The following is a 12,894-nucleotide window of genomic DNA, read 5'->3' on the forward strand; positions in this document are numbered from 1 at the left end:
TTGTTAATTACACGTCCCTGTTGACTACAAGGATCATTATTTGTCACTATGACTGCACGTTTACTTGTGGTGACCTGAAGTAGGTTCATTTCCCCTGACAGAGCGGAGCTCCTTTAATTGAGTTTGGCAGGATTATGTTTTAAGGATTATAACACTGTTATGGACCAAGTACAGAAATAATTCTGCACGTTTAAGAGCCTTGTGGAGAAAGGAACAAAGCCACAGATAGAGCCTTTAACAGGGAGCTGTTCATAAGGCAAACAGCATTTTTCTTTACCACAAGCATATTTTAGATATACTTCTGCATAATATAGTATGGATTATTGTGTTATTATTATATATTATATTATATTATATTACTCTGGGGATTTTTGTCACACTATTTTTCAAAGCTAATTTCCTCTTCTCATCTTTCACACCAGCCTCATTATTGCAGTTCCAGTAATAAATGGTTGTATGGTGTGTCTCCAAGTTGTCATCAGCTCCCACATTTCTCTTTGTAATTTTGCTCTTTTATTTCCCCAAGTTTGTGTTTCCTCCAGCATGGACCGCAGCCTTTGAACAAGGCAGAGTGTTTTGTTGCAGAGCACCGAGTACGTCTAATCTGAACCTCCAGCAGAACAGTGATCCGACTCCCCTGGCCTAACCTTTTACACTGATAACAGTCAGCCGTAATCGGCCAGCCTGCGTCGAGTGCACATTGTAAACAGGTGCACTTTGTTAAATAGATACCTGACTTGGTTCTTTGCCAGCCCTTTAGACATAGACTGCCCAGTGTCAAGCGAGAGAGGTTTAACCCTCTATGGCTCATTGGTCAGCTGTTTATTGCAAACTCTCAGGTGCTGTGGATGTCAGGAGCCCAGAACCCTTTATCAATGTGTGCGTATGTAATCATTGTCATGTTGCACTTATCATTTAAACTCTTTAACCCTCTTTAAGCCCTTCAAACGGGTGACTATTTAAAACCTTTGTTCACTGCGCTTCATTGCTTGTCGATGTCTTATGGGAGATGTTGCAGCTTTTAGTGTCCTAAATGTTGATTTCTGCTTCCAGGTTAAAGATATATGTGCAGTCTGCAGTTGACCATGTGAAAGTCTTCATGAAAGCCGAACGGGAAAAGGCCAACTCTGTGAGGTGAGACATGTCTCGCATTATCGTGCTTGTGATCACAAACATCATCTAACACTCTCAGTTTTCAGCTGACATATATCCAGGCGGGTCTTTATTTAAATTGCAGGCACATCTTTGAAACTCTAGCAAACTGTATGCTAGAGTATACCAGGGTAAGTTGTTATTGGGTTAATCACCAGTTTAAAGGGTTTAGGTGTAGCCCCTCAGTCAACAGCCCACATGCTGTTTATTCACCTCTAAAATTAATTCATTTAATTTTACTAAAGCTCAATGTTGTCAAACTTTGAGCTGTTGAAAACTGCGGATAAATGCATATGGTGTGATATGAGTTGAAGTGAAACAAAACTTTGTTTCATTGAGGATAAATGTTGTCAAACAACCTTCAATAGCATTTAATGTTATTATAATGTCCAATATTTAGTCCTATTAAATCACACATATGCACAAGTGAAACTAAACAAATGCAGGCCCTGACCCATAAATAAACCGGGGTCTTCACACTTGAGACTATGAGACACAGAAGTACTAAAAAAAAAAAAACAGCTCACAGCCAAATGCGACTCGGTTCACATTGTTCATGGGTCGTTCACAAACAACACAGCTCTCATCACAACGGCTGCCGCAATAACAATGCACATGCATTTTCAACTGATTTTATTCTGTGTGAACATCAGCATTGGCTCGAGTATCGGCTCAAACTGGGTTTGTAATGGACATACAATACAAGAGCCTCCACACTACCTCAATATACACAAATTTACGGAATCAAAACTTGCTTTGACATTTCTTGGGTCTTTTAAATCATTAAAGACCCTCATATGTCAGCGTATCGTGAAACTAACAATGAGCTCTCACTGGAGTAGCTTAAGACATGAGGATAGTAGTATTTCTGCTTTGTCACTTTGATCAACTTTCAAAGAAGATACTGATTATTCTCTGTGATCACCGAACTGCGTCACCTTATTTGACATCTTTTAACTTTTCTGAAAAACATTTGCCCCCTCTGCAAACTTGACACAATGTTGGAGACACTTTCCCATCTTCAAAAGTGTTTCGGAGGCGTGTCATTGCGCAGGCATCTGGTTTGTGTGACCGTATTGACCGTTCTCTCAAGCTTGCCAGTCTCAAGTGATTTATCCAGCTTTCAGGAAATCGGCACAATTTGTTTATGAACATGACATCACTGGCTTGTAAATTCCGACAAACATACGCAGACTTTTGGCATTGAAGTTGTGATGGAAAGGTTTTTCTCATAGAGGATGCCATTGATCAAGGAAATTGTCCACTCCTTCATGTGTACTCTCACTTCCCAGCAGTTCTCCCTCTCTTTTTTTCCCCAACATGCCCCAGGTGAAGGGGTAGAGGGGCAGACAGTGATGATAGCGCAACTTCGCTTTGCTTACTTTTGGATTCTTTGGCTGTCTCCCATCTCCACTTAGCTGTTTAGTGAATGATTCTTGGAGCTAATGAGCCTGACCCCCCAGACCATGATAAGATGTCATGAAGCCTCACATCTTTCATACATGTAACAAACACACAGGCTCTTTTCTGTTTAGGTAAGTGGGGTTGGACTGCCACTTTGCCCATGCAGAAAATGTAAATTTTATGAGTGGAGATAGGAGAATTCACTGACTTATGTGAGTTTTGAGCTGTCAGATGGCCACCTTTTTATATCTGTGACTGCACGAGTCACTCACAATCTCTGATATCACACACCTTTACGGTGTCACATTTATGATAACAACTATTACAGGCTTGTTTATGACTGTAATTAACCACAGTTTACTCATTTGTATGCGTCTGTCATGTCTATCTTAAAATGATGAGCTTTAATTGCTTTAAAAAAAAAAAAACATGTGTAAAGTAATACATTTACTTCCGAGTTTGAGTGTTATTTAGAGCGATATCAAAGAAACTGTTATAGTTATAAGCATGTGCAGATAAACCTTAAACGCTTTCGTCTTGCTGTAGTTCATTCTACGAAAGCTGTAGTGATGTTGGAGCTGCTTTCACTATACCATTTAAAAAAGAATGGACCAGACGGGCCTTATACTTCTATAACTTCACATTTCTATATGATCATGCTAATCTTTGCTGGCTACGGGTTGCGCATGCCGTGTCACCCCATCTGTAAATCATCATAGTCACTCCCCCAAGAATGGCAAACATGCACCAGTCAGCAGTTACCATCATACTTTCAAAAGTAAGCAGACATCTCTGGTAAAATGTGGAGAGCTGTTCTGCATTTTAACTGCATAAACAGATGCGAGAAGAATTCAGACAGAGGCTTTTAGGCTCTGCTGCTTAAAAAGAAAAGCAGCAGCAACTAAGTGATGACTTCGAGGTTTCTAGGTAACTGTACACAGAGTGAGGGTGAAATAAAATTACATATTATCAGGAAAACACTTTAACCTTGATTATTACTATTTACACACTTTAACGCCAGTCACTGCCTATAATCAGTCAATGAGTCATTCCTTAACTTGAACACCCCCATTAAGGTACGATCTTCTTAATATCAAGCTGAAAACAAAACCACCCTACATAGTCACTCATTTTAGTCCGATGATTTGATCATACTGAACCGTCCTGCCTAAATTGTTTAGCATTCAAGTAAGCCACCAGATCACAGGGGATCACCATCATCCTTTCCATAATGTATTAGTTACTCCTGTCGTCCTGTTACACGTCTACAAAATGTATCACTCCATCTGCATTGTCTCTACCAGTTATACCAGGTAAACATTATACAATACCTCTGCCAGATCTTGTTCCCAATGTATGTTAAAAGATGTTCCTTATTATGTTTTTTTTTGTTGTTGGTTTTTTCCATCTAACTTACGATTTCTGGGCCTGGTGATGAACTTATGATGAACTTATCCTCAGCGGCTGGGGTGAATCTCCGTATCATTTTCCTCTGGCGGTCCTCATGTGAGCCAGTTTTGTTGTTGATTGTTATTGCGACTGCACTTTGGGACACATTCACAGTTTTTAAAAAAAAAATTCCGGACTGTCAGCTGTGTACCAACCTGACTTCTGTAGAACACAACTGACGGTCCCAACCCCTTTAACGAGACAAGAAATTCCTTAAATGAACCTTGACAAGGCACACCTATGAAATGAGAACTATTTTGGACGGCGACCACATGAAGCTCATTGTGAAAAGGCCGAAGGTTTGCAGCGCTGTCAACAAAGCAAAGGGTGGCTACTTTGAAGAATCTTTGAAGAGGTATTTCCTGGTTTTTTTGTTAATTACATAATTCCATATGCCTTCAGTGCGAATATACAATGTAAATAGTGGAGGGGGAAACAAATTGATTGAAAAAGGTGTGTCCAAACATTTCACTGGTGGTGTATTTCCTGCTCTGGTTTATTTCCAAAGCAATGAGTCATGACAGTTGGTCTCCGTATTACAGCACTATCGATTTCTCTCGAACTGTTTGACGTCTGATTCACAACCGCTATTAGCTTAGTATAGTCATAGTTTCAGATCAGTCAGCAATCATTTCTTTTGCCAGAGTCCTGTTGGATTGCTGGTAATAAGTAGTTCCGAAATAATAAATCACTCTCACATCCTCCCACACTCTCTCTAGTAATCCTTTCCTCTCATGCCATTATACCTTTTAGTATCAGTGTGCATAACAACAGTCTGGTGGTGTGTGATTCACTTCTCATGCAGTGTTTATTTGGAACCTTAGGAGGGAGTTTGTTAAACGAGACGAAATCAGGCTGCCCGTCCAGCAGGGTTACCACCAGTTGCATAACAGGACCAGATGTAATAAGAGGAGAGGGCCTGATTTTTGGGGTCCCAAATAAGGTCACAGCATATCGACCACAAACAGGCCATTCTGGGGTTTGTTTTTTTTGCTGGGGGGGGGTGCAGCCCTATAAGAAACCCCTAATTTTGAACTGTGTTATTAATGTTATGAAGTCTTGGTTAGTGGTAGTCATGACTACGTAGGGGTAATTTGCCACGTGTGACACAAAAGGGTATGACTGTGTTTTTGTTGTCGAATGTCTACTGGAATATCGACCTGTTCCAATAAAAGAGCTCCTGTTTTAAACTAAACATAGCTGTATGACCAGCATCCCCTTACTGGAAAAGACACAGGCTGCATCAAAAGAACCATTTACACACTTTTGGATGTTTGTGTTGGTTTTTTTTTTTTTTTTTTTTTTTTACATTTTGTTTTTATTCTTTCCACTGCTGTGACTGCCTTTCCCCTCTCATCCCACAGAGTATCCACACCTCACAATGTGTTTTATATAAAGATGATGTGATGCGGTTTTTAAATGTTTAGCCAATAAACAAACTTCTGGTGTTCTGTTTCCTCACCATTGATGTGACCCGGTAAGACAGTAGTGTTTCTCTTCTGTCCCAGCTGTTGCTTTCCCTCACATACCTGTGGCAACTCAATTCTTGAGCTTTCCTGAACTGGTCGATCTGCTCTCCCTGAAGCTACAGTTTAAAGTTAGTTTCTGCTCAGCAGATGCTTCTTCAGCTTTCCTGCAAAGCTGGACTGGTGTTCTGCATTGTTTCTAAAATAGAAGTGCATTAGCTGCAGCTGATAATGAAAGTGTTTGGTGTTATCGTCCCTCATGCTTTGATTAAGTCACGGCTGTATTTTGGAATCATGAAGTACTGAACAAATACAATATTTTGCAGCCCCAACACCAAAATATGCTTAAAGGTGCAAAGATTACTATTCTAGGCGGCCATTTCATTTTATTATGCACCACCTGCATCAACATCTCAACTAGGTCCTCCAATGAAAAGTAAGGCCAAGGTCGATGTGACTTTAATATGCCGATAAGTAGATTTTACCTGACTCTTTACTAAAACCCAGAAATGTTCCTTTGTCTAGTGATTTTTATAGTAGTCAGTCTAATATTGATAAACAATTTCAAATTAAATACAATGTTTGACTAGAAACAATGCAGATAAAGTTCTGGATTGAAAGAGCTTTTATCTTGCTGGAAGTGCATTTTACCAGATTTCAAACTATAACTTTTTAAAGTTTGATTAAGACAGGACCCGATGTGTAAGAGATTTCCCGTGTTTTTGAAGAAGTGTGTTAATCTTTTTGTTTTGTGTGAGCGTCAAAATCCCAGTTTGCTTCAGGTAGATTGGCTACCACCATAATATTTGGCGTTTACTTCAGCTTGACGCTGTGTAAACAATCTTCGTGCCCGACTGTTGTTGTTCTCATGGCATTTCTGAGAACGAGTTCACAGCTGTATTGAAGACAAAGTGTTCACCAGTAGTGCTCCCTTTCACGGAGGCTGAACGAATGGCGTCGACTTGGTGCAGCTGCAAGTGTTAGCAACAAAGATTACTGGTGTTTTGTTTCCAAGTGAACTGCCCCAATCTAACTGAAAGTTTCCAGTGTTATGACCCACAGAAGAGGTCACATGAGGTCTGGCTGGGGACCAGGCCTTGCATTGCACAGACGGAAACCCAAACCTCCATCAAAGCATTTAAAAAAAAACGTGACAATGGAGTGCGGGGTTGGTGATTGAAAAAGCATTCTCTCCGGGCAACATGCGACAAGAGCAATTAGGGACTTTGAAGAGACAAATTACCAGTACTTGGTGCAGGTTTTGACTGAAATGTCCACCCTGGACCGTCAGAATCAACAGCATGAAACAGCTGGTGTCTGATTCTGTACGTCTCACCTGGAAACCTTTCAAAGTCTTGACACGCAGTGCAGGGTTTGTAATTGTTCGGATGGAAAAGTGGGTCATCATTCAATCTTAGGTTTGGCGGTTTGACGCCTGTCTGTCTCGTCTCATTTTGTTCTCTGTCTGTATGGATGGTTGATCCTGTCTGATCGAACCTGCTGCATACTGGCCTTCATGTATAAAGTCAATTTACACAGATTCTGTACTTGTACAATCCAGGTTATAAGTCCCACGAAACAGAAGTTTAAAGTTTAGCCAAACCCATAAATCTTTTTGAGATATTTGACAATGACCCTTGTCCTTCACACAAACCTTGATGCAGCTGCCAAACCGACATGGATGAAGAAAGCCCCGTCCTACAACATTCACTTCAGTGACAGTTCTTAGCAACAATGTGGGAAAACAACAAGAACCTCCCTGAAGAGAACATCAGTCTTACCCTCTTTTCTGTTCATTCACTAGAACAGTATATAGAGACCAGATGTGTGCGTGTTTCTGTCCGAGCCACTCATCCGTGTTTCTAGTATTGTCCAGCGCTTTAACCGTCCCACCGACACCATAGGGAGCTGCAATGTGCTCTGACCTCGACTCGTCTTGAGCTGTTGTTTAGTCACACGCATGTTACAGTTTAGCTTGTATATCCACTGAAATAGAAAACATCCCTGCGCGTTCATTATTAAAGGTAACACACAAAAACAAATAACATGGAAACAGTGTTTTTTTTTTCCTTTATAAGCACAACACTAATGGATTCAGCCCTTGTAAATATTCTTATTTTGCTTGCTGAAGTATGCTCTGGTTTCAATTTGCTTCACAAACTGGCTTCACTGTGTAGCTTTGCCCTGGTGTTTGAATTTTTTTCTTCCGACAGCCCATATGCCCACCAAGTTTAATCGTATTACATAAGCCAATTATTCTCTTTTGTTACAAATACAAGCATTATATTTCTTTTTTATCTGTTATAACACACTGGTAGCCATTAAACTTAAATTATGGAAACAGCCACATAATCTCAAGGCTGTCATGGGTATTTGCCAGCATGAGTGGATGATGCCACTTGTTGTATATATCCATACCTTTCACAGGATGTATTTGTGTTTTTGCGAACGCCTTCACTGGATGAATCCCAGTCATTGTAAAGTTAAAGCAGCTCCAGTCTCCCAGGAATCCAGTTAACTGTTTACTCTGGTGATTTATGGCCGTCTCTAATGCATGATAGGACCACTTTGAGGCAAGACTAGACTGATGTCATCTAGAGAAAAAAAAACAGCTAAAGGATTTTCACGTGCTTCCCCGGGATTTTGTTGATTCTTTTCTAAAGTCATTTTTCATTTTGAGAGACAGACACTAAGCAGAAAATTCATTGCTAAGCTGAGTTTCAATTCTCTCCGTTTAAGAGCTTCGGCATTAATGACGATATTTGTTCTGTCTTTTCTGCTACATCCCACCAGCTTAAAGACTTAAAAAAAAATTGCTCACAGTGGGCCTAATGTCACATAATTCACCCATTATACTGTAATTATGGTGTCTTGTAATGATCACTTTGTCTTTTTTGTGCCTTTATTTTATCTGAAATAGGTACCATCAGTTGGAACTCAAGAAGACCCTAAGGGACAACTTAAGCTACAAAATGCTGGTTGAATATCCTGTGCTGCACATTGTGCTCAAAGATCAATGGAAGGACTATCCTGTAAAGGAGCCAGGTAAATAAATACCCTTAAATTTGCATCAATTCTCATGCAGCACTGGGGGGGAAAAATTATCTATTGCTGTATGCAGAATAATGCCTTCTTTAGTTGCTTTTGTGCAGATTCCCATACAAAAAATGTGTATATGAATTGAAACTGGATATAGAAAATAAGTAACACCACAACACAAAGTCTAATGTACATAAAATACTGTGAGACATATTTCATGCAACATGTGCTTAATGTAATCTTATACATAAATTTCACAAGGCTGTATACATAATTAAAACAAAAACTCATCTCCTCAACTGTAACCCTGTAAATACCTGTAAGGAAAAAAAAGATATATATATATATAAAATGAGAAAGTAAAGGCGCAGTAATTATATTTGATATACATTAGAAGTCATGTGTATTCATAAGGTCTTTAATAAGCTTCGATTAAAAAGCACTACATAACCCCAAAATACCAACTTTCTCTACTCCCCCTCCCCCCCAATTCCAACAGTATTGTATCATGTCCTGCTTTCTCCAGCTGAGGCTTTGAGGCTCTCGGCTCACTTATTTTTTCACTATGGCAACATGCTACCCCAACGGAAATGAGCGCGCTCTGCTCAGCATCACACACACCAAGTCAACCTCAACAGCAACTGTCGCCAGAAAGAGGATCAAACACGGCTTACTGTCGAACATTGACCTCATGAGCAGCAAAGGGACAGAAGATGAGAAAACAGGAAAATCAGTCCATCTCTTTCGCGCAGGTTGTCATTTTTCCTACCAGGGCCATATATTCAGGGTCAGGAGCTATCAATCATCCCAAACTGTGCAGCACAGTGTAGCTCCCTCATCAATTTGTTCGTGCACAGGTAGGGTCAAACTGAATTTCCGAGCAGGATTGGTATAGTTTCACAAGACCGCACAGACCCAATATCAATACACTGGCAGTGCCAGACTGGCTGAATGACCAATGAGGTAATTTTAGTCTGAGAGAGAGTGTGTGTGTGTGTTTTCAGCGATAAGGCCTTGGTGCCATGCTGTTTTCCTATAATGTTAGCCGCAGAAACATCCTGATAATTACACATGCCATGGCCTGGGAAGCTGGGCTGGAAGTGATAACAAGCAATAGGATACTGTGGCAGCAGCATATCTGCTGAGGATAAAGTAATGTTGAGGGTCTGGCAGGCTCCAAGCATGCAGCATGCGACCAGGCAGGATTCTGGTTTAAACTGCATTCAGCCAGTCAAGGCTGACTCTTTATTTACCAGCCTCACTGACCCTGAGCCAATGTCTCTGTTATATCCCTTTTCCTTTGCTCCTATTGAGGCAAATATGTGAAATGACTTCTAAATATGTAACCAACAAAGGTATGTATGCAACCCTAAAGAAACCAGCCTTTTGCTGATTCGCTGCTTGGCACAAACATATCTGAACTGGTCAATATTTCATTTTTCACTACTGCTACTTTGACTTCTCAATATTAGCTGCAAAAACATTCTGCCACGTGGTTGTTCACAGACTGTTTTGGAAGATGTAGCCAAACAACAGTATTCAAGCATGAGAACAAAGAATTAATCAGACTTGGGTACGTTTTACAAACAGTGGTTGGAAATAAATAGTATGCCGATCTTTTTTTATCATCTTCAAACATTAATTAAAAGACAATGGAATCTCTAGAATTCACCATAATGTCTACATTATTGAAGAAGACAAAAAAATAACAATAGTTTTCTTCATAATGTTCTTTAGAGTTTAATATTCCACAAAGTTTACTGGGTTGAAATTACAATCATATTCTGTTAATTAGAAATAGTAGATTTTCTGAAAACATAATGAAGCTTATCTTTTAACCAAATCATCTGTGTCAGACTCATAGGAACCACAGTTATGGAAGTGACCTTCTGAGTAATAACATCTTTAAATGCAATGCTGTTTCTATCTTATTCGATTCTGTCAAATTTAATATATGTGAACTTTGACACGACTTCAACGGCAGGTATTTATAGCTATACTTAGTCTAATAATGTGTTTTACTTGTCTTCAGACCTTGACATTCCCAGTTGTTCTCAAAGTTGAAGAGGTGAAGTTGTTTAAATTCCACCTTCTTGAAGACTAAATTCCAACTCAAAGACTCATATTTGAGACTGTCACAGTGTGACTTGTTTGTCTTAACAGAATTTGAATGTTTTTCTGGCCTTTAAAATATTTTTAACCATTTCAATTAGTTGTACAAACAGTCTCGGTACAGTGATGCCAGTGGGTTTGAAATAAATAACACATCATTATTTTGTTTATGCTCAAAATGTGTTCAACCCAAAACAGTCTTCCAATCCAATGTTGCTTTTGTTTGTGGGTTTTGTTTTGTTTTTCCAAACGATCGGAATAGCCTTTATTGACATTGTTTGAAAACAATACAATTCTAAAGAAGGTTGGGAAATCATTTTGAGTACCAAATCAATTGAAACTCAAACATATCCGATTTTTGATGGCTTTTCACCACAACTAATATTAAATTGTCTTTAAGTACAATACCTAAACTACTAATGGAGTTTATTTACATGAATTGGTTGGGGAATAATTGCTTAAGCCACAATCAGTTAAGTCATTTTCTTGACACGAGGCCTCATCCTGGGAACCAGTATGAAGCCCCAAACAGCATCGTGATTCCTAGACTGGCGGCACTCGCACCTCTCTCCTCACCCGTTCAGCACAAGCATGGCTCCAACTGTGTGCTAACCGTCTCTGTGCTTTCCCCTTCAATTGCTTATGGATATGTTCGGACACGTAAGAGTTTTACTGTTGATAGTAGCCGTGTTCGATCATGTTTAAAGAGAAACGGGGTCGTCTTGTTTCAGCCGAGCCTGCGCCAACCTGCAGGGGCCCGGCAACAAAGAAAATTGCGCTGGACCAGGAGGAGGAGGAGGCCGTAATCCAAGAATCATCCGCACCACAGGGGCCGTACACCCCACGAGCAGCCAGCGTGTCGAGAAAGACCCAAGAAACAACTCCTGAAACTGAACCCCCGCCGGGAGTAAAGAAAAGCGAGGAAAGAGAGGAAGTAAAGGCAGAGCGAGAAGAAGGGGAGATCACAGGCAGTAGTGATGAGGAAGAAGAAAACGCATCATGTGATGAGAGCTGCGGTGATGCCAAAAGTCCTGCTCGCAATGCAGGTTTGCTTGGAGATGGAGCGGCAGGTTGCGTTAAGCAGCCTCAGGATGTTCTAAACGCAGAGAGTGGCAGCGGCGGCGATCAATGCGTGAGTAAGGATGTTACTGGATCTACTGAGGATGCCTCAGCTGCCAGAGAGAGTGCTATGGTCAGCATGACTCAGGAGGAAGCGGTGAAAGAGCCAGAGCCTGTTCATGCCCATCATTGTCGAGATGGAAATGAGTCAGCTAATGGTGCCGACAGCCGGGGACCAGAATGAAAATACCCAGATGCTGATGATGAAATGATTGACGGGACGAGACTTATTTGACAGCAGAACATGCCAGTGCTCTTCAGTGAGTGAGTAATCCACGGCAGTTCATAAAAAGTCTGGGTTTGGGAGTTATTTTGTCTTTTTCACATAAACATTTATTTCCAGTGATATTTTATCAAATAAAATCTTTGTTTTGAAATGCTTGAGTCTGTGTGATAATGTTCAGTCGCTATAATAATCAAAGTGAATTTTGGATAATAGTTTCTTTTTTTATAACCAAATAAATTATTTTTGACTACATATATGCTTTTGAATTCATTCCTGTTACATTTTTTTCTTATTAAATTAGATGTTTCAATAAGATTTGAAGCCCAACAATGTCTAATGAATGGACTGTGAGTTAAATAGTTTATGCTTGGGTGTAAAGTGTGTGCACTTTAAACAGACACAATTTCAAAAAAATTGGCCGTGTCAGGATCATATGAAGGGATCCAGATGGAATAAAACTTTGAAGTATATCATGGTTAGGTAGGACATGATTGTGAACAAACGTAAAAACTTTTGCGATTCCTCATGACATCACACTTTGCGTTTTTGTTCAGCACTCACTCTGTAATGTGTCCCTTGCTTGGCTGCATGCTCAGATTGTAAAACTTTTAAGGCTTTGGCCTAAAACTGGACCCTAATCAACATTGAAGCTAAGCATGTTTCATCTGTCAAGCTTCAGGAAGGTCATTAGTCTCATTTTTCCATCAGCTAATAAAAGTTCCATGTTGACAAGCTTTGGTTTTCTGACACCTCCGGGGTTCCTGTGTGAAACGTGCATGTGTACACTGTGCCTCCCTGTACCGGGCTCTTCCTGGACTTTAGTTCATTACGACACCAGAGTGCCAGTAATAACTGATGGTATAGCTCGCTGGTGGGACTGTGTGTTTAGAGGTGTGTTTTTAGAACTCCTGCTATGTTAACCCCGAT

General features: G+C 40.2%; 1 protein-coding gene across 1 annotated transcript in view; it reads left to right on the plus strand.

Annotated features, from left to right (window-relative positions):
- znhit6 (zinc finger HIT-type containing 6) overlaps positions 1 to 12,108 on the plus strand; it is a 29,099-nt gene extending 16,991 nt beyond the window's left edge. The window contains exons 8-10 of the mRNA XM_080505620.1: positions 1,054 to 1,134; positions 8,392 to 8,516; positions 11,354 to 12,108. Coding sequence (XP_080361746.1) covers positions 1,054 to 1,134; positions 8,392 to 8,516; positions 11,354 to 11,925 — 778 coding nt within the window. The 3' untranslated portion in view covers positions 11,926 to 12,108. The remainder of the gene's footprint in view (positions 1 to 1,053; positions 1,135 to 8,391; positions 8,517 to 11,353) is intronic.
- The last annotated feature ends 786 nt before the right edge of the window (positions 12,109 to 12,894 follow it).

This window comes from Blennius ocellaris (genome assembly GCF_963422515.1).
Source record: "Blennius ocellaris genome assembly, chromosome: 12".
NCBI lineage: Eukaryota > Metazoa > Chordata > Actinopteri > Blenniiformes > Blenniidae > Blennius > Blennius ocellaris.